This window comes from Mesitornis unicolor, unplaced genomic scaffold, assembly GCF_000695765.1.
Source record: "Mesitornis unicolor isolate BGI_N332 unplaced genomic scaffold, ASM69576v1 scaffold5068, whole genome shotgun sequence".
NCBI lineage: Eukaryota > Metazoa > Chordata > Aves > Mesitornithiformes > Mesitornithidae > Mesitornis > Mesitornis unicolor.
In genome coordinates, this window is record NW_010199667.1 from 146,162 (window position 1) to 170,668 (window position 24,507).

At 38.9% G+C, this 24,507-nt stretch overlaps 1 protein-coding gene across 1 annotated transcript in view; it reads right to left on the reverse strand.

The window, feature by feature from the left end:
- Positions 1-5,623: 5,623 nt before the first annotated feature.
- The window catches only part of LOC104544595 (protocadherin-23-like), a gene marked incomplete at its 5' end in the record, with an annotated part of 59,039 nt that continues 40,155 nt past the window's right edge, over positions 5,624-24,507 (reverse strand). Inside the window, 8 exon segments of the mRNA XM_010189510.1 lie at positions 5,624-6,513; positions 6,516-8,237; positions 9,690-9,828; positions 11,963-12,249; positions 13,448-13,578; positions 16,431-16,582; positions 18,062-18,273; positions 21,034-21,144. Of these exon segments, the coding sequence (XP_010187812.1) occupies positions 5,624-6,513; positions 6,516-8,237; positions 9,690-9,828; positions 11,963-12,249; positions 13,448-13,578; positions 16,431-16,582; positions 18,062-18,273; positions 21,034-21,144 (3,644 nt within the window).

Here is a 24,507-nt window from a genome sequence, read left to right on the forward strand (position 1 = left end):
CAAGTAGAGAAACGCCTGTCTGAAGGCGTGATTATTCTGTGCATTTAGCAAAAGCAGCAGCAGAGCAGGCAGCAGACTGCAGCTTACATAAAAGTAAAATGAGGAAACAGCAAGGGACCTTTCCCTTACAGACCTTCTCAGACTTCTCCAAGAGTCACTCCAAAATAAGCATAGAAAGAAAGGCTTGCATCAATCACAGTGAAGCATAGAGAAACCTCCCCTCCAAATCGTCTCTCCACCCCCTGCTGGTTCTACTCTCTTTTCCAGGCTCTTGATTTCCCTCCTTGTAATGCTCCTTCCTGCTGGTTTACAGCCCTGCGCACCGGGGAGCCAACTCTCTGTTGCCAGGGACTCCTGTTACAGGACCAGGGAGGCACACATGTTGTCCATTTCTTCCTGGTGCATTTTTTAATTCAAGTCCCACCGAAACCAGTGGAAGAAGTCTTGGGGTGTTGGATCAGAACCCAGTATTTTCAAACCTTTTGAAATTAAATGAACCCTACAGTTTGTTAAAAGGGAGATGCTGGAAATGAGTCTACACCCAGCTAGACAGGGCTCGAGACAGGAATTTCTGAGGTCAAGGCGAGCAGGCTTGACTTGCTACTCATTTCTTTTGGTTATGGCACCAGTAACACCACTTTAGAAACTCTTCTGAATTTCTCATTTGAAAGTTTTCAACAAAAACGCTGCAGGCACACATAACAGAAAGGTATTCCTCCAGGTTGGGCTAGTGAGTGCGAATCATCTAGCTCCATGCATTCCCAAATGTCACCAACAGCTACTGCTGGCTGACCAGTTCTCACAATCAACAGCTCAACTTCCATTTTCTGAGAGCTTTTCATAGGCAATTAACACACAGTTTTAGGGAAGGCAACCAGGAATGTGTTAAATACCATAAGCTGCAAAAAAAAGTGTTGAACATAGGATTGCTTTCCAGTGGACAAGGTGACATGGCCACAGCTGGCAGCTTTAAGTGTAGTTTGCAGTGCAGCAATCCTTTGTTTTGAACACAATATTAAAGAAATTCGAGGTTTCTAACTGTAATGAGATTTTCAACTGACATTTTGAATACCATGGTGGATCACTTCAGTACTTTACCATGACGTCTGCATTTTCAGGCATGTGGTTTGGCACCTAATGCTTCATCCTGCACAGGATTTGTTTGGTTCAAACATTTATACAGTAACGGGGCAGCAATTTTGATTTTTGTGACTGTCACCAGCTAAAGGATTTGGTATTTTCTACATTGCTCAAGTAACTCATACATGTCAAGAAACAGAACCATTTCATGATTCTAGCCTACCCTGATGCCTCTCTGCATTCCTTACAGATGCCCTTCCATTACATTTTATATATTTTAGAAGAAAAGTATCTGACATTTTATAAGGAATAGACCTAGAAGCCATGTAAAGTGCAAGTCTAACTCAGAAAGTTTTAGATCCTCCGTTTTCCTTTCTATAAGGCTTTTCTTTTGCTTAGGAATCCACATTTTTTCCAACATTTTTAAAACGTTGTATGTATTTATGGTGCAATTTTCAAAGCCACCAAGAGGATTTGCATGCCAGACTACAGCTCTTTTTAATGAGATCTGAACATCCAAATCCATACACAGATTGAACATAGATTAGGCTTTGTGTATGTGCTAGTGAACAGCTAGCAGAGCTAGCAGCCCTAGCAGCCATGCAACACACAAAGTACACTCAATTTGATTCTGCAACACCTTCGTTTTTCCAACCAGACCATCTACAGGGAACTAAACCACATATTGCCATAGTGAGTTGGTTCTGCTGTGCCAGATACTCAGAGCAGGAAGCTGCAAAGCTGTTTCACTTGTGAAGTGAGCCAAACTCTAAATATAAACCTCCCACCACAGTATATTCAATTACAAAGTCACAAATGCCTCCTATTCCAATTACCGTTTTTACAGAATTTTAGGGAACACCATCCTCCATTCTCAGCCCACCAGTGCCAGCTCCCTCCCTGCAAGGATTCCCCTGTGTCTTTCACTCCCGGGGGACAGTTCTCAAGGAGCGATGTAGTCAGCACACATTGGGAGGAGGTCTCATCCCAATGGCCCCGCACACCTACAATGGCCAACTGGATTACCAACTGGCCTTTGACTCCATGAGCTGTACCAGTACAAAGCCACATGGACACAATCATCAGCCTGGTGCAAGCTGATGTCCCAGTAACATTTTTTTATCAGGGCAGCATTTTTCGGCCTATAGGTCTCCCAAAGAAAAGAGTTAAACATAGTTCTTCAGGAAGCTGCATATCAGTTAAAGAAAGTAAGTGACAGACAGCACAGAGAATTGATGGCAACCAAATATAAATGATAGTAGAAACTGGCACTGACTTAGCAACCGGGGTTCATTTTTATCAGAACTATTTTTACCTAAAACTGCTTTAGGAATAATTCCTGTCTTCAGCTAAAGATAAAATGCAAACTAAATATGAACTTGTGTAGGTAACTAGTGATTTTTTTAGTATAATTTTAGAAAATGGGCATAGATATTTTTATAATCTGTAAATGATGGATTCCCTACAAATGTGAAGGTTTTTCCTCTTTGCACAGGAATCTGTGAGAACGTCAACTTAATGATTACTACTGGTAGATGGAATTTTGATATCCATTTGGTAGTGATTTACACCAATGTTTTCAAGGCTGCCAACGAGCAAATCCAGAAGGCAGGCAGCCAAAATTCCAGAAGAGACAACTGTCTTTTATTTTATAGCTTATGCATTTTGAGCTTAATATGATTTTCCACTAACAAGTTCTGTACCTTCTCCAGAGTGCTAAAACTGGTGTGCAGAATTGCAAAGTAACACAGCCTCTTTGAGGCAAGCTTAATATTAAATTCATGGTGAATTACAGAAGTTATACTGTTTTCTTAGGGAGAAAAACAGTAAGGTTAAAAGAACTACACATGATTTATTGCAGACATTTGTTTCAATAGTCACATTTTTAAACTTGACTATATGCAAAACAACAGTGTGTCAGCTAAGTGTTGTTTTCTGTTGATACAGAATGAGCAAATAAAAAAGAGACAAGGAAAAGATTGCAGCAACATTTAAGAGGAGCACAAAGTATGCACTTGATAAATAGGATGCGAGTCTCATCTAATCCTTTCAGAAAGGTGTTGAAAACAAGTTGCTTCTGAATGAGCAAAAAGGCACAAACAGACACAGGGTTTGCTCACCTTTCCAGCAGAACTGTGGGAAGAGGGCACACAGTGGCATGGCAGGGTCCAAATCTGTTCTTCTACCAATCACCTATTGCAAAGATGATCCCTATCAGGAGAACATGTGCTCATGACTCCTTAGAGTAATAGCTGCCACCTGACCATGACCACCTGAAACTGAAATCAGATGAGCTAAGATGTTGACTATAGAGAAAAGTGTGGCCAGGTGTGCTTCCTGAATCTACACCACAAAGGACACCTCTCATTCTGTTAGAAATTACTTTACAAATCAAGACCTGCAAGTTGAAAAAAATCAAACAGGCTGTAGACAGCATAATGTTAACAGGTGGAAAATAACCCCTGTGGACAACTGTTAGCCTTTTATAATAGGAAAAAAATATGTAAATGTAAATTTTAAACTTCACATCAGTTGGGCTACCAAATTATATATATTGATGCCATGGCATCGCATTACAGCTGCTTTTTAGGGACACAAATTTCTCACTGAAATGCCATTCATAAACTGACCTTGGCCATTCAGTTGCAAAAATAAGTGCAGCATCAAGAAGCCAGAACAAGTTATTTTGAAAGATCTTGTGAAATTCAACTGAAATTTCAACTACCATGTATACAGTCTGTATCAACATAAAACGCAAAAATCAAACTCTACCTCCTTCAGATATATGGCCAAAGAAGTAAATCACACAACCCTGAGACAGCAAATCTAATGGCTCAATTCACTGTGAAATAATGGACTTAAACTGATACTCCATGTTCAGTTATGAACTGGGAATTATTCCTCTCCTTTGCTTTCCTCTTCCTCGTACAAGTTTTTGTCTGACTATAAAACTTACTGTCCCGTCTCCTTTTTTAGTAAAATTTCTCTATCCCAATGAATTCCTGAGCTACATCTCATTTGATACTCCATAGCAGTAGAAAGAACAAATGCCAGCTCTACAAGAAGCACTCGTGCACAGCAGCATGGATACCTACTGCATGTTTGTACAGCGCAAGCGGAGCCTTAGAAACAGGATCCTATTCAAAGACAGGCTGTGAGGCCACCAGTAAGCATCCTGACATGTAAGACCAAGGAAACAACAAAAGCCACTATACCCATGATGCTGATCCCACAAGGTCACTTGCTGTAACAGCACTGTAGGCTTTTCCTCCACCATTTACAATCGGTACCATAAACAGCTCTGTACACATCCAACTTGTAACAGATTCCCAGGCACCTTTCCTATACCCCAGATTTAATACACATGATGCAAAAGACTTTTAAATATACAACGAAGAGAAAACAGAGTTACTCGAGATTATTCTCAGTGTATTTTATTGATTTGATACAATATACAAGTATACACAGCAGTATAGTCATGTGTATGCATCTGGATATACATACATACACAAAATGCCATATGTATGATACATACAACAAACAAGGCCAGTTTATCTGGTCTTGCAAGAGATATGCCCAGCACAGGACCAAAGACCAGGGTGGAGGCATACAAACCCTTCAGAACAGCAACACTGTCCCTCCAGCTGCCTGGGGACCAGCTTCTGTAACAGGACAGAAAGACACCACCTATCCATTGTAGTAATACAGAAGATGGTTGCTATTATCTTAACACAGGCTATACTGTTTTCCAAAGGACCCTATGAGTGATCTGTTACTGTTCAGATAATCATGACTCGCTGGCTTTACACTAGGAGATAAAGGAAAGGTGCACAGGAACTGCTAAGTGGGATTCCTATGTGTTCCTGTGTGATTTCCTCTGGGTGATCCTGCTCTAGCAGGGATTTTGGACTAGATGATCCCTTCCAACACCTGCCATCCTGTGCTTCTGTGATTCCACAGCACAAAGACAGCTCATGAAGTCCACAGGGGAGCCACTGAAACCGTACCAGGTCCAATGGGTTGTTCAGACCCAGGGCCTGAGATGTGGGAAGTCTGGGCATAAACACGAGAAAAAGCAGGATAGGAATCCTTGCTTTATTCTTTGCCGACCCCCAATCCTGTCGTGCTTACACATACCTCTAGCACCCTCTTTTAATATAACCACAGAAGCGGTCAGAACCCACCAGCATACTAATAAAGTTTTTCCACAGTAAAGAATTACTACCATTTATTTGTTATTGATGTATTTTATGAGAGAAACAGTAAAACCGGTCAGGTTGGTTATCAGGCACCTGGTCGTGTGGTTTACATAGGGAAATCACAGCTGTTGGGAGCTGAAAGAGAAGCCTCACAGCCTCACAGTGTACTCTGGGAAGAACAAAATAGGTAGTTAGCAAGTTTGTGGCTATTTTAACTTTCTCAGCTCATGAAAACATAAAGAATACTGGTGATACAGCTCTGACAGCCATCTTTTGCTTGTTAAACAATAACAAGATACATTTTTAAACCGTATTTTTTTCAAAAACTACAGTCAGTTATTAACCTAGACCTGAATTTCTTCCTCTGTTGTGAGTTCATGGCTTGGATCAATAAGACACATTCCTATCATTCTCCCATCAGACATTACTGGGGAAGCAGTAGGTGACTGCATGGTAAGTAAAGACAGAGAAGGAGAAAAACTGGGGGTCATGGTTGGTGCAGGGTATCCAATATCATGGATAACGGGAGAATGAGGGTATTTTTTAAATGCTTGCCCTGATACTATATTTGGCATTCGTGGTGGCACTGTCCTTATGCCAGGTTGAGCTACTGATGTTATCAAGGGAGGAGGGAAAACAAGAGATTTCTTCTCCTTAGGGCAGTTATGAATGTGCATGTTTTCATCTTTCAGTTTGGCAATATCATTAAACACTGAGGCAAGATGCTGAAATCTGGGTTCCCAGCTGAGCACGCAGTCCCAGTTATAACCACCTCCAAGATTCTCATCAGAGGTGCCACGAGTTGCAAGCAAATCGCGCCCAGAGTCCTGCCTATCCGACATCAAGACATATTCTCTTGTGAGGTCTGTCATGATGTCTTTCTCTTTTATTCTGATTTTCTGAAGTGTTTGAGGCAACATTTTGTTCTGTGCATAGGCAGTCTCACAGGCTTCTTCTCTGTCTTCTCCCTTAATGGCCTGCATGCTGTTCATGCTTTGTGTGGTAGCCATGACATCCGTTTCCCCAGACTGACAGGAGAGCTGATCAGACTCTCTTGGGATCCCCGAATCCGGCACCCGTGAGCCACGCTCACTCAGTACTGAGCCAGCGCTCTTTCTGCAAGGATGCTCATTGATCCTTTTGATTTCCTCGTCCTCAGCAGTTTCTCCTTCAGCAGAACCATGGCCACTGGAGTCTGAATGCCTGCAGGGGACACCATCATCTTTCCCCTCTCCCATTCCTATGCTATAGCGCCCATGGGAAGCATACTGCTCTCGGTGCTCTGGATTTTCTGGCAGTCCTCATCTTCACTGGCTGAATTCACATTAGTAGCTGAGGAGGAGGCTGCTGCTCTTCTCATACAGGAGTTCATTGGATCTTTCCACTTATGTCTCAGAATAAGCACGATAAGGCTGAGCACAAGCAGCAGGAACACTATAAAGGAGACTGAAACACTATAGGTCAGGCTCTGTGCCGAGACTATGGGGTAACTCACAGGAGAATTAGAAATATTTACCAAAACTGTGCATACTGTGAACTTTGACTCAATTTTGGGGCTATGAGCTCTCACCAACAATTCCAGGGTGTCATCATTCCTTTTGCTGCCATTTTTTTTCCTGTGAACAGTCTGAGTCAAATAAATGCTACCAGTGGTTTGATTCACAGAAAAGAATGGAGACGTTTTTAGCAGGGAGTAATGAACAACCCCATCCAGTCCACCATCGCTGTCTGATGCTGTCACTCTGCCAAGCAACTGGCCTGCTTTGTTCTCCTCAGGGAGATTAAAGAAATACAGATCTTGTGTAAACACTGGGTCAAATTCATCTCTCCCCTCAATGTCCACCTGAACTGTAATGGTGGCCACTGAGTCACCTTTGTCTTTTGCCTGGATTATGAGACAGTACCTGTTCTGACTTTCGTAGTCAAACGTTTGCTTTGTATGAATATCTCCTGTCAGAGGATCAATGAAAAACATGTCATGGTCTCTAGGAGCTTCACGATGAGCCAAACACGAAGACTGGATGGAGTAGGTAAGGTGTCCATAGGAGCCTTTATCAAAATCCAGTGCATTAACAGCACACACGAAAGAAAAGGTCGGCAGGTTTTCACTGACAGTGCAGCTCAGGCTGGGAAACAGGAACAGTGGGGCATAATCATTGTCATCTAGGATGCTAACAAGAACAACAGAAAAAGCCACGTTTTTTACATCAGCTCCTTCATCCGTGGCTTGGATGACCAAAGTGAATTTTATTGTATCCTCATAATCCAGTGTTTTCATCAAATCCACTGATCCCGTTTTCCCATCCAAGCGAAAATGTCCCCCGTCATTTCCAGAGATGATCGCATAAGTGATCTCTGCATTAGCGCCTGCATCGCAGTCATTTGCTGAAACTTCAGTGACGTGACTACCTACAGGGATGCTCTCTTTGACGTGAATGTGGTACTCTGGGCTGCTGAATACTGGAGGATTATCATTAACATCCAGCACAGTTATGAGCACAGTAGCAGTCGAATTCAAGGAGGGTGTTCCACGATCAGAGGCAAGGAGGACCAAATGGTGAGAAGAAGCCATTTCCCTGTCAAGAACATTGCTCAAAACAAGATTGCCAACGAGTTTGTAGGATGTTTCTGTCTCCATAACACTTGTTTCCACAGAGAATATATTCTCAGCATTGCCCTCAATAATTGAGTATTCAACATAGGTGTTTTCACCTGTACAATCATAGTCGATGGCTGAAAACACGAGGACACTCTCTCCAACTGGAGCACCCTCACTCACGCTGAGATTGTACAGCATCCTGGTGAACTGAGGGGCGTAGTTATTTACATCTTCTATGTGCACCTCCACAGAAGTGACTGCACTCAGAGAGGGACTGCCACCGTCCCTGGCTTCTATCAGGAGCCGGATAACAGGAATCTTTTCCAGCTGTGTCACTGGGCCCATAGTGAACACTGAACCTGAAAATAAAACAGAATGAATAAAAACCCACACTCACTAAGGGAAGTAAATGTGATTCCAAAAGCTGAATCTAATCAGTTGTATTTGAAAATGACTCAAATGTAACGGCTGCACACTCCAAAGTAACTCTAAGAAATCACAGCTAATGCTGCAAAGCCTACCCACAAATACACCGTATCAAATACACATACTGCGTTTAGACTAGCAAAAATTTCTCTTCCTCATACCAGACTGAACATGCCAACTGCAGAAAATAAGAGGCAAAATAAAGCTAAGGAAATACAGGCTCCTCATTAGAGGTGTCCATGCTGTACAAGTTCATTACTGAAGTTCATTAGTTCTCCTATTTTGCTTGCAATCCAGTAACAGCATTATGGGTAGCTTGTTATTTGGATATGTTTGTCAGTAAATTCAAATTGCTTATCTAAGCACGGGGGTTGGAATAGGTGATCATTAAAGGTCCCTTCCAACTCAAACCGTTGTCACTTCAAATTAATCTACTTCACTCTTCATGGTGTATAGCTAAGCACCACAGAGACAATGTTGTGTGACAATTTTTTTACCACAGTTAAAGACAATCATTAGCCAAAGATAAAGACAGGTTGGTGAATACAGAGAAACAACTGGCTAAATCACAAAACAGCTTTAACTGGGAGAGACATTTGTATTTTCAGTGTTTGTAGTTACCATCACCCAACAAACATCACATTCAAAAATTCACCTCACGTAAACAGCTGGGAGCAGAAAATAAGTGATAAGAACTTGCTCACTGAACAATAGTTGCATATCATTTTTGCAGTATCTAGTAATGTCCGAAACTGATATTACCAACGAATCATATGTACATACGCATACAGAGATGCATACAGTTTCTACCTCCCAGAGTGTTACAACATTAGGCCAGAAAATTTAAAATGGTAAATCTCTTAACTACTGAAGAAAATTATGTACTTTGGAGAGAGTGTTCTCAATTGAGAAAACTTTTAAATTCCATTTAGGATTATAGGATAACATACGTTTTCTAAAGAAGCAATCTTAAAAAACATTCTGCCCAAGCTGTAGAGAAGCTCTGCTACAATAGGTTGAACTTACACTGAAAAATATTAAGTATTAATTTAAATGGAATGAAACATAACACATGAGCTGAGACGTTATGAAACAATGCAAAACGTACAGCAACTTTTCTGTTAAATCACACCAGAGGAACAGCACCTACAGGATGTTGTTATTAGCTGCCTCATGCATGGTTCAGGGACAAAATGAGAAATCTGGTCTTTAACGCTATCAGTTCTTAAGTGATAACGGCAGATTTAGATAAAACATATGGTGGATCTCAGTTACCAAAGATTTCCAGAACTCATGCGATCACTAGCAACAGGTGAGGAAGTGCAATACGACTCTTTAATTTACACTGAAAAAGCTGAAATAATAAACTGTGCTTACAGACTCACCATTCTTATGATCAATGGCAAATCCCTCAGAGGAAGAGAGGATTTTGTAGGAAATCATTCCATTATGCTGCGAATCTCTATCCACAGCAGAGACTGTCAGAACAGTGGTACCCATAGAAATCAGCTCTGGCAAGCTCACCTGACATATAAAGCAAAATTAGAGTTTTGACAGAGCATCAAAGATTTTGAACATAAAAAGCATACATTTTCCTTCCTTTTATCTTATGAGAAAAAAAACCCGCCAGCATGGTTCCTAGCTTTGGAAAAAGTTTCACCTACTCATTTTCTTCTGGGACAAAACCATATATAGCTGACATATTGAAAAGGATGCATATAATACAGCCAAAACTTATAGTAAACTTGAAACTTGTCATAACTTCAAGTGTTAGTTTAGATAATTTTAACACAGGGATTAAATGTATATAATAGCCATATACATATATGTATGAAACTATACATTAAAAGTATAAATATAAAAACACTTGAAAAGAAAACTAAAGTTTAAAAATTACAGTATGATGGACAGTGGATTATATATGTATCGTTGACCAAAAAACAGCAGTGTATCTTACTGTCCAAGCAACACATCAAAACATCAGGATTGTGGTGAGAGCAGCTCAGCTGTTTACATTAGCACAGTCAGTGGAGCTACACTGGTTTGCATCAGTTAATAACCCTGCCTCTAATGTCTGCTCTGATCTACAACAATTTCCTAGCACTTGCTATTCTCCAAAATTAGGCATATATGAGGGTTGAGTAAAACTTAAGGCAAGGTCTAAAAATCACTTGAGTACTAGTAGTGTGCTTTCCCCACCGTCCCAGAATTTAGACTTATGAGTTTAAGTGGGCGATTTACACAAATCTTGACAACTCGGGCAATGTGAGAGTTTCTCAGGTGCCAACAGTCTGTCCCATAGTTATCTCAGTGACTAAACTGCTGCGCCTGCACATGCTCAGGGGTTGAAATTTCTCACTAGGCCAAATGTTTAGACTTACTTCTTGACTAAATCTGTCTGAGATTTATAAATGAAGCATTATTAAATGCCTTTGTGGTGCCTCATATTTTTGGCTGTGAGCACATCCACCACACACAAAAAGCAACCAAGTCAAGCAAATGGCTCAGTTCACAGGATTGCAGAATGGCTGAGCTTGGTGCACACCTCTGGAGGTCATCTTGTCCAACCCTTGCTCAGAGGAGGGTCACCTACAGCAAGGTGCCCATGACTGTGTATGGTTGACTTTTGAGTATCTCAAGGGATGGAAACTCCACAGCCTCTCTGGGCAACCTGTACCACTACTCAGTCACTGTTAAGAGTTTAAAAAAAGCAGCTTTTCCTGATGTTTAAACAGAATTTCCTGTATTTCAGGAACATGTGCTGAGCCTTAGCCCAAGTCCCATAGTCTTAGGGCTCACGAAGTCAGGGCAAAACCCTTTTAGCAGGCTACCCTTGAGAGCCTTGTATGATCTAGTTGAGGATGTCCCTGCTCGCTGCAGGGGGTTGGACAAGATGACCTCTAAAGGTCCCTTCCAACCCAAAGCATTCTGCGATTCTGTGATATACAGACCAATTCCTTTAATCATCTTAAGTGGCCCGCAGTTGCCCATAGTTGCTAATATAGCTTTGTTTCACAACATTGTTGGACAGCTTGACTTCTACAGCAGTCTAGCAGTTAAAATGCTCGTCCAGAAGTCCAAAAGCTGAGCTCTGTACCCTCCTCAGTCTAGTGGGGGATGTTGAGGAGGTCAAAACTCATAACCTTCAATCACTAGATGAGTGTTATTGCTATAAGGCAGGGTTACACATTATAAACTGTCTGTGCATAACCCACCACAGAGGCATTTGCTACACCTCTGTGGAGCTGTGTAACTGAAAATAAAGACATTCATGCCATAGTAATGGGGCCAGAGGAAATGTATCAATTCGTTTACCATTCTCACAGAAGAAGAAAGTCCTGAACACTGGACCCTGTTCCCCAAACGGGTTTGGATTATATCCAGCAACTCCTAGTGATGAATTCATGGTTTATGGAGTACAGAGTACTTGCTTCTGAAGTCAGAAATCACTAACAATTCCCTCAGTTCTTTTAGCAGAATTTCTAGGAAGGGGCTGGGGTTTCCCAGAGAGCTGTCTGCAAACTATTACTGAGCAGAAGACCTTCCTTCTCAGTGCTCAAAGGCATTTTTAAGACAAATATAAACATTTCTACTCCTACTATTTATCACCATATACAAAAACATATCACATGTTTGGTGTCCATTTGCCACTTCCCACCTCATACGAATCCTGAGTAAACACCGGTGGGTTATCATTGACGTCCAAAACAAGGATGGTGAGTTCTGCTTCTGTTTGGTGCACAGAATCTGACACTATGATTCGCAGCTTATACACAGCAGTTTCTTCAAAATCCAATGGTTCCACCACTGTGACTATGCCAGTGTGTTGATCGATAGCAAATTTCATTCCAGGACTATTATCATAAATAAAACCAAACTGAAGTGCTGGCCTGGAGTCCTCGTCACTTGCTGACACCTGAGTCACTATAAAACCAGGCAAGGCATCTGAAACAATAATTTCCAGAATAAGTTTTAGCTAAAAGTTGACGTTCTTAAGATTTTGCCAATTTTTAATATTGAATCTTAGATATATGTAATTTTTCTGTATTAGCTTTTGGCGTATTTTGACTTTGTGTTTTAGAATAAAAGCAATATCCAGAAATGCTATGGAAACAGTAGTCGATTTCTTCAAATGCATCTGCTTTATCCCAATTTTCATTCAGGCTTTCTTTAGACTTTCCCAGATTCAGTATAGCCATAACTGTTTCTTCACAAGCAACAGGAACTTCCATGGTTTTCCATAACAAAGCCTTGAGCTAACAGAAACTAAACCATTTCCTATTTGCATGCCTGGGGCATTAAGCTTCAAACATGCAGTGTGATGTCCTAAAGCAAATGTTCTTAAACAGAACATAGTAACCTAAAAAAGTACGCAATAGTTTACAGCTGCTGTGCATCCATGACTCCCATACTTGTCATTACCTGTGGGAGCTAAATTTAGGAAAGACTAACAAAATACCACTAGAAACACAGTCTTGACATCTTCTGTTAACAAGAAATCTGGAATTTCAGTACTTAAATCTTTATAAATGTTCAGCTGTATATCTTACTGCATCACATAAATAATGCCTGTATTTGAAAATGCTGGGCTTAAGATTCAAAGTCTGCAAATGCTGTGCTTACGTCACACAATGTACCAGATGTATACTGACATGAGAACTCCGGAGGTCCTGGGTCCTCCTCCTCATGATCATCAACTGGATCTAGCTATAGAGGATTTTAAAGCTTCGTTCCAATTTACAGAAATTATTTCGTTCAACACAATGAAGTTAAAAATATCTCATTTCTAATAATGCTGATTTTAACACCAAGTATGTTTATTGGAGAAAAGCAGAAATTGAAGACATCTGAAGAGTATGACACTGCAGTTCAAAATGAACAGATTACAGATGTATTTCTCTAGAGTTTGTTTTCTTTTTCTGAATTGCTTATAGTTTTGCTCCAAACTGTTCTTAAATGCAATGTCTAAAGATTAAGAATAATGCCTCTGAGGACAAAAGCAGATCACAATTTACTTTGATATTCTGGTATTAATATGATCCGTTATCCTTTTTACTATGTTTGGTTACACAAATCACTAAAAGCACTATGTTGTTTAACAAATCCCAGTCTTAGTAAAACTTGGCTGTACTATTACACTTACTTTCTGGGACCTCCACTTCCCCCAGTGGCTGGACAACTGGAGCGTTGTCATTAACATCTAACACTTGTATCCTCACAATACTGGTAGCGGAAAGTCTGGGGTTTCCTTTATCAGCAGCTTGTACAACCAACCTACAATTAAAAGAAGCAGTAATTGTCATGACTGGTGGGTAATAACAGAATTATCCACCAATGTTATCAGCAGGGAGGGCAATTAAAAAAGGAAAGATTAGCCCTTTCTGCTCCTCATTGCAACTCTTAAATTCCATCTTTCTTTCTGCAAGGTTGACTGCCTGGAGTTTTAATTTTTTATGTCGATGTCTTGCAGGAAAAACACCCAGGAGATTCTAGGTGGCAAAAACATAACAAAATCATACAAAGAAAATGAAGTATTCATCTGTATCAATTTCACCCAATTTCATACCAAATGTAGGTGGTTCAACAAGCTAGCAAGACTTTCAAATAAAACACATTTCTCCAGTTGGTAATTCAGAGCAGGAATTAAAACTTAAGTACTAAATTGTCCTTTGGAGGAAGCTGATTCTCCTCATTGTTTATAAAGGCGTAACAGCAATGTGAAAATTGGGTAATATGAAAACATCCAAAGTAATATTCAGCCAAAATGTGTGCAAAGTTATAGAATAGCCCCCTATTGCATTATAAATGTGATAAAGGGAAAAACCTACATACATGCACCATTTGGCAATGGCAAAATTCCTACTGATTTTAGTAGGACCAGAATCTGACTAAGAGAGTTTGCCTCTATGCTTCCCTTTTACACCTGCATAAGGATGGGTAGAAGATTCTGTAAATAACCTTTTGATTTCCACAAACAATGCAGCAAAGAAAATGGTAAGTAACAACCTGATAAGCATGGATAAAAGGATATTTACTCTCTGTGGAAACTAGCTTGTGAACACTAAAGAGCAAATGTTTATTGTAAGCAAAGGTTGTTTGGAAGATTTATTAAGTATTAAAAATTATCCAGAAAGGAATTCAAAATTAAATCTAACAAAACAGGTGCTCTAAAAAAGGAATGGGAGAAAAAAAACAAACCAACAAACAAAACCCAAACTATTTAAGTCAGAGCCAGGCATCTCAATTAAATGTTTTGCATACTAATGACTGTTTGCATGACACATCATATTTTCTGGGTCTCCCTGCAGATCTTCTGTATGCTTTATCTGTGCCTCTAAGTCCCAGCTTCTGTTTATAGTCTCAAATAGATGCTACTTCCCCAATGTTCAGATGACAATGTGGAATGCCAAGGCTGTAACTCGAGCTGTGGATGGCAGCACTTCCACTCCTGAACCACACCAGCTTTGCTCTGGGTGTCCTTGTGGTTTCTGATGCTGACAGAACACATAACTCGAATTGCAGGGGAGTATTCAATTGGTGACCCTGTATAATTCCATATAGAAAGTGTATTTTTTCTAGACTGAATATTGGTAAGGTATACATATGGAAATATTTTACTAAAAGTAATCACTTTCTAAGGTTTCAGGAAAAAACTCTCATAAAAGCATCCCAGCCAAAGCATTAAAATTACGGTTCTGTCAACACTTTCATTATAACTTCTATTATAAGGAGCTTAGAACTTCTGGGGATGAAAATGTTCAATTTAGATAAAATAAACAACTCCGTGCAAATTTGAAAGAACCAATGGTAACATTTTGAAATTAAACAGAAGAAGTTGTGAAAGCTTCTTTTACTATTCATTTTTCACCTAACAATGTACAGATTAATAATGTATTAATAAACAGAAGGAATACAAAGCTTCAGATTTCTTGAACAGTCAATTTCAAATGCTAAATTTCAACACAAATACTTAAATAAATCAGGCTCCCACTTAAAAACAGATATAAGAAGCTTACAAGTTCAATGCTTCATCAACAGCAAACATACCTTCTTTGAAGGATTTAGTCCAGGCATTCTTTTAAAGTACCAGTTACAAATAAAATGTATTACTTTATTTAAATGACTAAAAATCAGAACTGATGTTTCTGATTCAGTGAAAAACTGAAAAATAAACTCCACTGAAGTGTTGTGCATATTAAATTAAAACAAAGTATTTCCTTTAGGACAGTAATATCAACTTGCACTGATATTTAAAATAAAAAATCATATTCCATTGATCTTTTTGATGCGGTTTTCTAAAGTTATTCTGGTTCATAAGAATTCTGATTGAGTGTTTAAAACTTAGATGCCTCAGAGGATAGGAAAACTTGCAAATACTTTTAACTGATGCCACAACCATTAGGAAAAAAAAATAATTTCTACTGACACAGACACAGAAATCTACTTTTTGTAGATACTGCAGTACTACTGCAGGGTAGTATTAATGAACCCACATACCCTTATTTTCTCTTCAAGGCACAGTTTATTTGCTTTCTAATTTCAGTTATGGCATGACCTGTACAAAAACCTGCCAGGTCCACTTGATCATATTTACTGACAGCTTCTTGGAAAATAGGAAAAAACTAATACTTAATACAGGACAGCTTACAGATGGGAAGAGCTTACAGAGGTATCTTTACCAGATTACCGTGAAGAAAATTTGAACCATATTCTAATTAAATAACAGAACATGACCCTGTTTGAGTGTTGATTGGGTTTGTGTGCTTTCTCTGTATCTTCATGCATTTATAAAAAATGGTTCCAGAGAAGGAATGGCTGTACAGTTCTCAATAAACTAAAATCCAGGAGCCGTCATCATTCCTATAGGGAATCATCACGCTCAGCTATATCACTAAGCATTGCCACTGACTAAACAAGACTATATTTCTTCTCCTAAATTTCAGAAGTACACAGGAATCCCTGGTACAAATGGGCAGCCTTAGTGCTGTTCTCAGTGCTGTCTGGCTTGCACCCAGGCTCTGTGGGTAATGGATTTTGATAGAAAACTAAAAAAATAGATAACATGAGCAATCTTAAGTTAAAGTGAAGAAAAAGAATATATTTTTATAAGAACCTTCCACACAAACCTGTAAGATGAAGTGTTTTCATGATCTAGGATTGTATTAGTTGCTAAAATCCCTCGTGCTGAATCAATATGGAATGTTGCATTTTCATTACCAGACAAAATCGAGTATTCAACTTCTCCATTCAGCCCACTGTCAAGGTCAGATGCAAACACCTGTATGGGAGCAAAACTGAGGCTTAATTCAAAATGGCAGAATGTGACTTCAGAAAAACAAAACAAACAAAAACCCCTTATACTACAGACTTTCGGCTGCTCAGATTTATGTGAATAATCATATTGGTCCCCAACATCACTGTCACGTGAGGTCACAAAATCTGCTCATGAATTGCAGTAGGATGCACATGAATTCTTTCCCTGAGTAACCTGAAATTCAGCTACATAAACTGCGAGGGCTGACTGTAATCCTTTTACACTGCTTATATTACTATAAGGTTGCTGTTAGGATGCTGTCTCTGTTTAGTGCATAAAAATAAACTCTTACAGGAGTCCAGGACTGATCCTTGAAGTATTATTGCTATACAGACAAAGGATAAAATAATTATTGAGTTTTCAGAGTTTTCATGGAACAGTTCATTAATTACTTTTTAAAATACAAACCAGAAAATGTAAAAAGGGCGAAGGCAAGCTATAAAACCAACAGAATTAATAACACTCAACAGCAGTGAACAGGTTTCCCAAAGACTCTGACTCGTTGAAGAGTCATCTTTGTATTTTTCTGGTTGCTGAACAAGCATTCTGATGAGTACAGGATCCCAACCACAGCAGAGGCAACCAGTCAGGCTGAATAAAGGAAACATTACAGAATGAATTTTCTCATAAAATTTTGACTACACATCTGGGTTGACTGCCTTTTGATTTTTCTCCATTCCTGGACATATGTTTCTCTAAATACAATGTCCATCAGTTTCTAATCACTTTGCCCTGGAGGCATTTGTAGCTTTCCATTTATTTATTCTCTAGAGGAGGAATATCTTTAGTACCTAACATGACCCTCACTGTGACCTGACTTGCAATGCAAGAAGATGTACTGAAGAAATTGTGTTCTTCTATTCCAACTGATGTCTTCTTTTGCTCTAACATGGCCAGCTGGAAACACTTTCAGAGAATGGATCCATTCAGAAGAAGTAGTGTTTGCACATTTAAATTGATACAAGCTGCTCTTTAGGCATCATACTTTAAATTGAACACTTGGGTTTGACTCTACTAGCCTGATGAGTTGAAAGTATTCTTTTTATTGCTATAGTCCTTTCAGTAGATGCATTAACGCAAGACTCAGCCTGTACTGTAACCAAAACCACAGCTTTGAATGGTATTTTTCAACTACTTGGAGAGAGAAACAGAAAGTTTTAAATAAATAAATAAGTTTAAAGTCCAGCAGCACAACTAGTAAGAAGATAAAGAATTCTCTTTCAACTCAACAAACCTGAATGAAAGATCTGAAACATGGTCAAGAAAAATAAGTCATTTACTATTTTAGATATTCAGGCAAAGTAGTAGCAACCCCAAGATCCACACTCTCAGTTTTTAAGAGACAGTGGTCCAGAAGAGACCTATCAGGACTGTAGTCATGAACAGATCAACCAAACTTTTTTAAACACAGCACTGGGCTTGGAAAGATTAATTTTCACTTACCTGTACAATGTCTGTTTTAAGACTCTGGCCTTCCCATACTGATGCTTTGTAATAGCTCTGCTCAAATTTAGGTACATTGTCATTCACATCTTGAATCAAAATCATCACTCCACAGAGCGCTGAATTCAAGCTACTTTCAGCCAAAACTGAAATATGTATTTTATTCTTAACTTCATAGTCAAGAGACTTTGGCTCTTTTACTGTGATTGCACCTGGTTTATTAAAAAAAAAGTAAAATCAAACCAAGATGGGACTCATGTAGTCAGGAAAACACATTCATACATGCAGTTACGAAATCCCTAATGCCTGTGGTCTCCTTCCCACCGTGTCCTTCCTCTACCCAGCATCACCCTCTGCATGACAGTTATTGTACAAATCATGGACAGCTGAGTTTTCAATGATCACCCACCCTGCAGACAATTTCCTAACACAAAGCTGATTTTCTCACAGAGGGATAGAGAGGAAGAAAGCGGCTGTGTGACATGTGCTGCTTGATATATGAGCCAGCTGTGTCTGAAGAGGCTCTTGGCCCTCATCTGACAGTGGCTACATCCAGCACACCACCTGTATCCAAATCAGGCAATAGCTGTATCGATTTCTGTATCTGACTGACATATGGATAAAACTGACTCCTTCTGATGCAGCGAGCCTCCATCTCCCCAATTGTTATTTTATCAAAAATAATAATTGAAAATTACTTTGACTACAAGCACAACTAGACATCTCCACATTAAACCTGAATGTAGTAATATCCACAATATTCTTATGAAATCATTTAGGTTGGAAAAGACCATTAAGATCATTGAGTCCAATCATTAACCTAATCCTGCCAAGTCCACCACTAAAACATGTCCCTAAGGGCCACAACTTCACATTTTTCAAATACCTCCAGGGATGGTGACTTCCCCAGGCAGCCTTTTCCAATGTTTTACAACCCTTTCAGTGAAGAATTTTTTCCTACTATCCAATCTAAACCTTGGCACAACTTGAAGCTATTTTCTCTTGTTTTAGGAGAAGAGACTGACCCCCACCACGCTACAGCCTCCTTTCAGGTAGTTGTAGAGGGTGATAAGGCCTCCCCTCAGCCTTCATTACATCTAAACATCAAACATAGTTTCTTTGTATATAAGTTTCATTAGAATTCACATTCAGTTTTGCAAGGATTTTTCAGTAACAATGCCATGAATTTCTATATCCCAAAGTTGAGATAGCATCTTCCTTATGAGGAGCAGCTGAGGGAGCTGGGTCTTTTTAGCTTGGAGAAGAGGAGACTGAGGGGTGACCTCATTCATGGTTATAAATTTGTAACGGGCGAGTGTCAGGAGGAAGGAGCCAGGCTCTTCTCAGTGACAGCCAATGACAGGACAAGGGGCAATGGGAGCAAGCTGGAGCATAGGAGGTTCAACCTGAACATGAGGAAAAGCTTTCTTACTGTGAGGGTGACAGAGCATGGCCCAGGCTGCCCAGAGAGGCTGTGGAGCCTCCTTCTCAGGAGACTTTCAAGACTCCCCTGGACGTGTTCCTGTGTGACCTGGTCTGGTGATCCTGCTCTGGCAGGGGGGTTGGACTGGATGATCTTTCGAGGTCCCTTCCAACTCCTCATATTCTGTGATTCTGTGATAAGAACCCATCTATCGTAGCTCTCCAAGCTAATGCTTTTTAAGTTTTGTTTTCTAAGACAAGCAGCAACGATCAGCTACTGTTTATGGATCCATCCAGTGAAACAATAGGAAGAGAGCTACTAGTGTCAAAATTAATGTTGAGGTAAAAACTGCTCTTAGTAAGTTCTGAAAGGCTGCACTTCAATTAATGTTTTCTAAGAAACAGAAGAAAGCTTTCAGAAGAAATCAAACAGCAGAAACCAGAAACCATTCAAATATCTTGAATGAAGAACTGTGACATCCACTGATAGAGAAATTCCACTATTGTTTGTAAAGAGAGTGCTTATGAGACCTAAAACATCATGTAACCATTTTTCAGCATGGCTGGATAAAAGAAGGAAAATCCCATTTATTTTTTATTATTTTTTTTTGTTTTGGAGGTGATATGGGAAAATATTTACTTTCTTGGAGATAAACTCATCTGGTTATAAGATTTTTTTAGGATTAAACTTTCTAGCTTTATTTCAGTGAAATCAAATGTATGCACTTTAAGTGCCCCTCATCAAACAAAGCTAATTAATTTTAACTGTCCATCAGCATCAAACATGACAGTTTTACAGGAGTACACAACTTGATGCCAGGAGACATCAGAATAATCAGTGACTAAAGCCTCCAGAAACTCAGGAAGAAAGCCATTTGTTAAGAACAGGACCTATTTACACTGTTTCAGAGGAAAACTGCTCACACTGTCTATGCCATCCCAGAAAGACTACAGCTGTTCAGACGGCAAACTCTTATGCTGAGGAGCTGAGAGGCAGACAGAGTAGCCACGCTCTCTCATGTGCCTTAGCTGAGAGGAGGTAAATGCACATAGCAAACATGCTGCTCTCCTGCCATGAGAAGTTCCTGACTGAAGAGCAGGTGAAAGCAGACCTGCTGCAGAGCACAAACACTACTGCCAATAAAAAAATATAAATGATTATTAAATTCAACAAGGGGATGTGTCAGGAGTGTTTTGAAGGATTATATTTATTGAGTTTTTGGGCAACTTTATTATGAGAAGCAAGATGGAGTCTCAGCTTGGATCACAAAGCAGTAGTTTATCAACTGGTGATCAACAGTTAGCCAGAATCAAGCATTTTAAACTGGTAAACTGGTGTTCCATTTCTTTCCACATCAAGTATACAATAGTGCAGGTCTCTCCACATGACTGGATCGCTGGTTTTACTAATGATTTATTCATTGGAACAGGAGAGTAATACTCAAAGACACCTACCCCTTGTTCTCGTGGTAGGAACTTGCTTTATTTTAGAGACCATACTTTTTAAGCCACACACAGACAAAAAAAAAAAAGTATTTTTAAAAATGTACCTGTAATGGAGTGTATGGAGAATATGCTTTCCTTGTCACTGAAGATGCTGTATTTTATGTCTTCTCCTGTAAATTTGTGTTCATAAGCTTCTACAGTTAGAAGGGATGTACCTATGGAGGCAATAAGACATTTTCATCATGCCCACGTTAGAAAGTTTTATTCTAGTTTTATATTATTGTGATTAATAGCAGATGCACAGCCAAACACCTATGTACTAGGCTAGGTGCTTATTCATGAATTAAAATAGTAGACAATAAAAGCAACTCCTCCATGACTTTCACTGCATTACAACTTCATAGGCAAGGCACCCTTCATCCCTTCTTGCAAGTAAATTACTCATCACAACTTCACCACCTGCTTAAATGAAATTATCAGTTTTAACTTTTCTTAATTGCCAACTCTCATGTACCGCTGGAATTACCTCTTACCTGAAAACGTATGTATTCCTTTTACTCAGGTTATGCTTGCTTTGGTCATTTAAATCTCACCTTCTCATGAATTCTTTTAAGGAAAATAGCCCTTTTTATGCATCACAGGAACACATGTTACCCGTGATTAACCAGAAAGAGTTTATGTTTCCTTCATTTATCTGAATTCAATTAGGATCTTTGAACAATATTCAAAACAAAGTCTTTTAAAAATTTTTAATTAGCCATCTTCTGACAGAGAGAATGAAAAGATGAAACTATGACACAGCTATGTGTCAATTCAAGCAGAATCCAAATAAAATTAAAAGAGTAACGATTTAATATAGAGCGCAAGAGACACAAAATAAAAACTCTTTTTGAAATAGGATTAGAGGAAAAATGTGGAACTGAATAGATGATCCTGCTGAGAATCATCATGTTTACCAAAAACGTAGCAATTTTAAAAAGCATTATCAAGCTTTCCAAATAATTATTCTTTTCAAGCGAGTCATGAAGTTGTTTAGCATATATGGCAATTGATTTTAATGGGGTTTTCACAATTTAATTGCAATTGATTCCATGCAACTGTGATGGGATGAGGTTACCGTGCAACCTGAACTGTTCCAAACAGCACTATAGACAATTGGCTATTTTACTACATTACAAAGGTCACGCTGTTCACACGGGGTGTCCTGTACATCGGAGGAAAAGACTTTGGTGTGAAAAGGAGAGAACGTTGCCCTTGTAACTATCTGCTACCTTCTCTGTTTTAGCATTGTTACTTATTAATTTTTAAAATCAGGAAATTTTCTTTTACATGTGTTGTCATTTGCTTCTAACATCTGACTGTCAAAAGCCAAAATGGACCAATTTTGACAGATGCAACTTTCTGTACTAGCCAATATATATTTAAGATATGTACTAGGAAAGTTCTGGAAGTAAGATCCAGTCATCCAATAGGTAAAGAATGATATGAACGCTGCACTGTTATGTTGATTTATTTTATTTTAGGAACTAAAATAGGAGATTGTAGGTCACATTTTCATTACAGGCAACTTTGATTTACTACAAAAAGCCTTCAAAGGCTTTTGCCTTCATAGCACCCTCAGAGTGGAGTTAAAGATAAGAAAAAAATTCAAGGTCCAAAGAATGTCACTATTTATCTTTTAATGCTGTCAGCAGTCAGGTTGTTTTCTTGCATGTATGCTTAAGAAGAAAAACTACCAGAAGTAAAGGAAGTGGCAGCATTTCTATTTGAATCCCTGGTTTTTTTCAGGGGTTAGGTTAATAAAAATATTGCTCTGGATTAATAAATCCTTAACCTTTAAGTTTTATATTTTTCATGTGGTTAAAATTGTTTACACCTATGTTTTTGGCAGAGAGAAATATCTTCTGTTTCTGTTACCTTTCACAGAAAATGACTCCTTTAAACAGTGAATGTTGACAGTTTATTATCAAAAATGTATGAGCAACCCCCGAGGTATTATGCCCTGTCCAGGTAAATAGCAAGAGAAAGTACCCATGCATCGGAGCTCACAATTTCAAGTATACATGATTCAAATGGTGCTTCAAGCAGAGGTTATAACATATAAACAATGGAGCTGCAGGAAAATTAACCCAAGAGAAAGACAGCTTTCTGGCTGCAAAGCACATCCAAATGGCACAGTGGGGATGAGGTTGGCAGGGAAGTAGATATATCAGGATCACAGTAGAAAGCAGTCAGATTGGTTTGAAACACTACACAACCAGCTTCTGGATTAGTTAAAAAGAGTAAAGGAAGTGAAGATTGATTTTACATGTTTAATATTTAGAGTTTTTTCCGTTCAATCAGACAACCTGATTGCAATTGGAAGTCTCTCAAACAGCCACCATATAAACCTTTAGATTACTGAACCCGAAGCATGGCAGTGTGGATGGTATTTGCCTACCTGGCCAAACAGGCTCAAAATATTCATTACAGGACATAACTTATACACTAGAACTGAGCTACAGTATCATGATATTATTTTTTTCCTTCTCTCTTCAGTACTGATTATAGTCATCTCTTTTCCTCTCCTTTGTCATCTAACCCTGGTCCATACTTGTCTTTGTTTCTTGAGACCTCTTAACTGCTAATGAAAGCAAAAGCTAACTGAGCATAAAGAGCAAGAGATGACTTACAAAGTAAGAGGTGACATATCTATTAGGAAAAAAAGAGGAGTCAGGTTTTACTAGTGAATTTGTCTCCAGTGAAGTGCTATCCAAAGAACAATTCACGTGAAAGCTTGGTGAATAATAAAGGTTTCTTACCCTCTGGAGACCTCTGCGACTCGATTATTTATTGACTGTCTTCTGAGTGCCTGTTGTTATGCAGTTTATCATATTTGAAGACATCAAATATTTAATATTTAAATGGGGTTTTCTGAAGGTCACTGAACTTGGAGGTCAAACACTTAAAGAAAATCTGACCACTGGCTCCTGAGGCACTCACTCAATTGATGAGTTTAGACTAAATTAAAACTAAGGATCCTTGGATTTGGCTTTTATTGTTTATACTATTCAAATTTTTTTATTCTTTTAAAAACAAACTTAAAGAGTTTTCCCACTCTATTAGTTAAGGCAAAAATAAAATTAGGAGGAAAACCCACATTTATTAATACCAGTTCTACAAATAATCAGTATGTAATGTAAATCTCCCCTGGACTGAATACAGTGGTACCATTCATACTTGTAGGGGTCCCAGGATCACATATATCCTGCTAGTTAACTTCTACGAGAGTTTTAATTATAATCATGCCTTTTTTCCCACTGAAATGTAAAATATTTTTTATTTACTTATGCTTAAATAAATAAGAAAATACTACAAACAGAGCCAAAGCAGTGTTACTCTTTGGTAAAATCTCTCATACTTTTGAAAGAATTTTATCTTCTTAGCAAAGCCTTTTATTAAATATACAAACTAAAGTTTCAGGATGAAAACCTTCTGTTTATCCTGAAGCTTTGCTAAATTTCCTTTAATCAAAACAACTTAAATTGAATCTTATTTATATTTTCTATAGGTTGAATGGGAACACAATCTGACCGTGG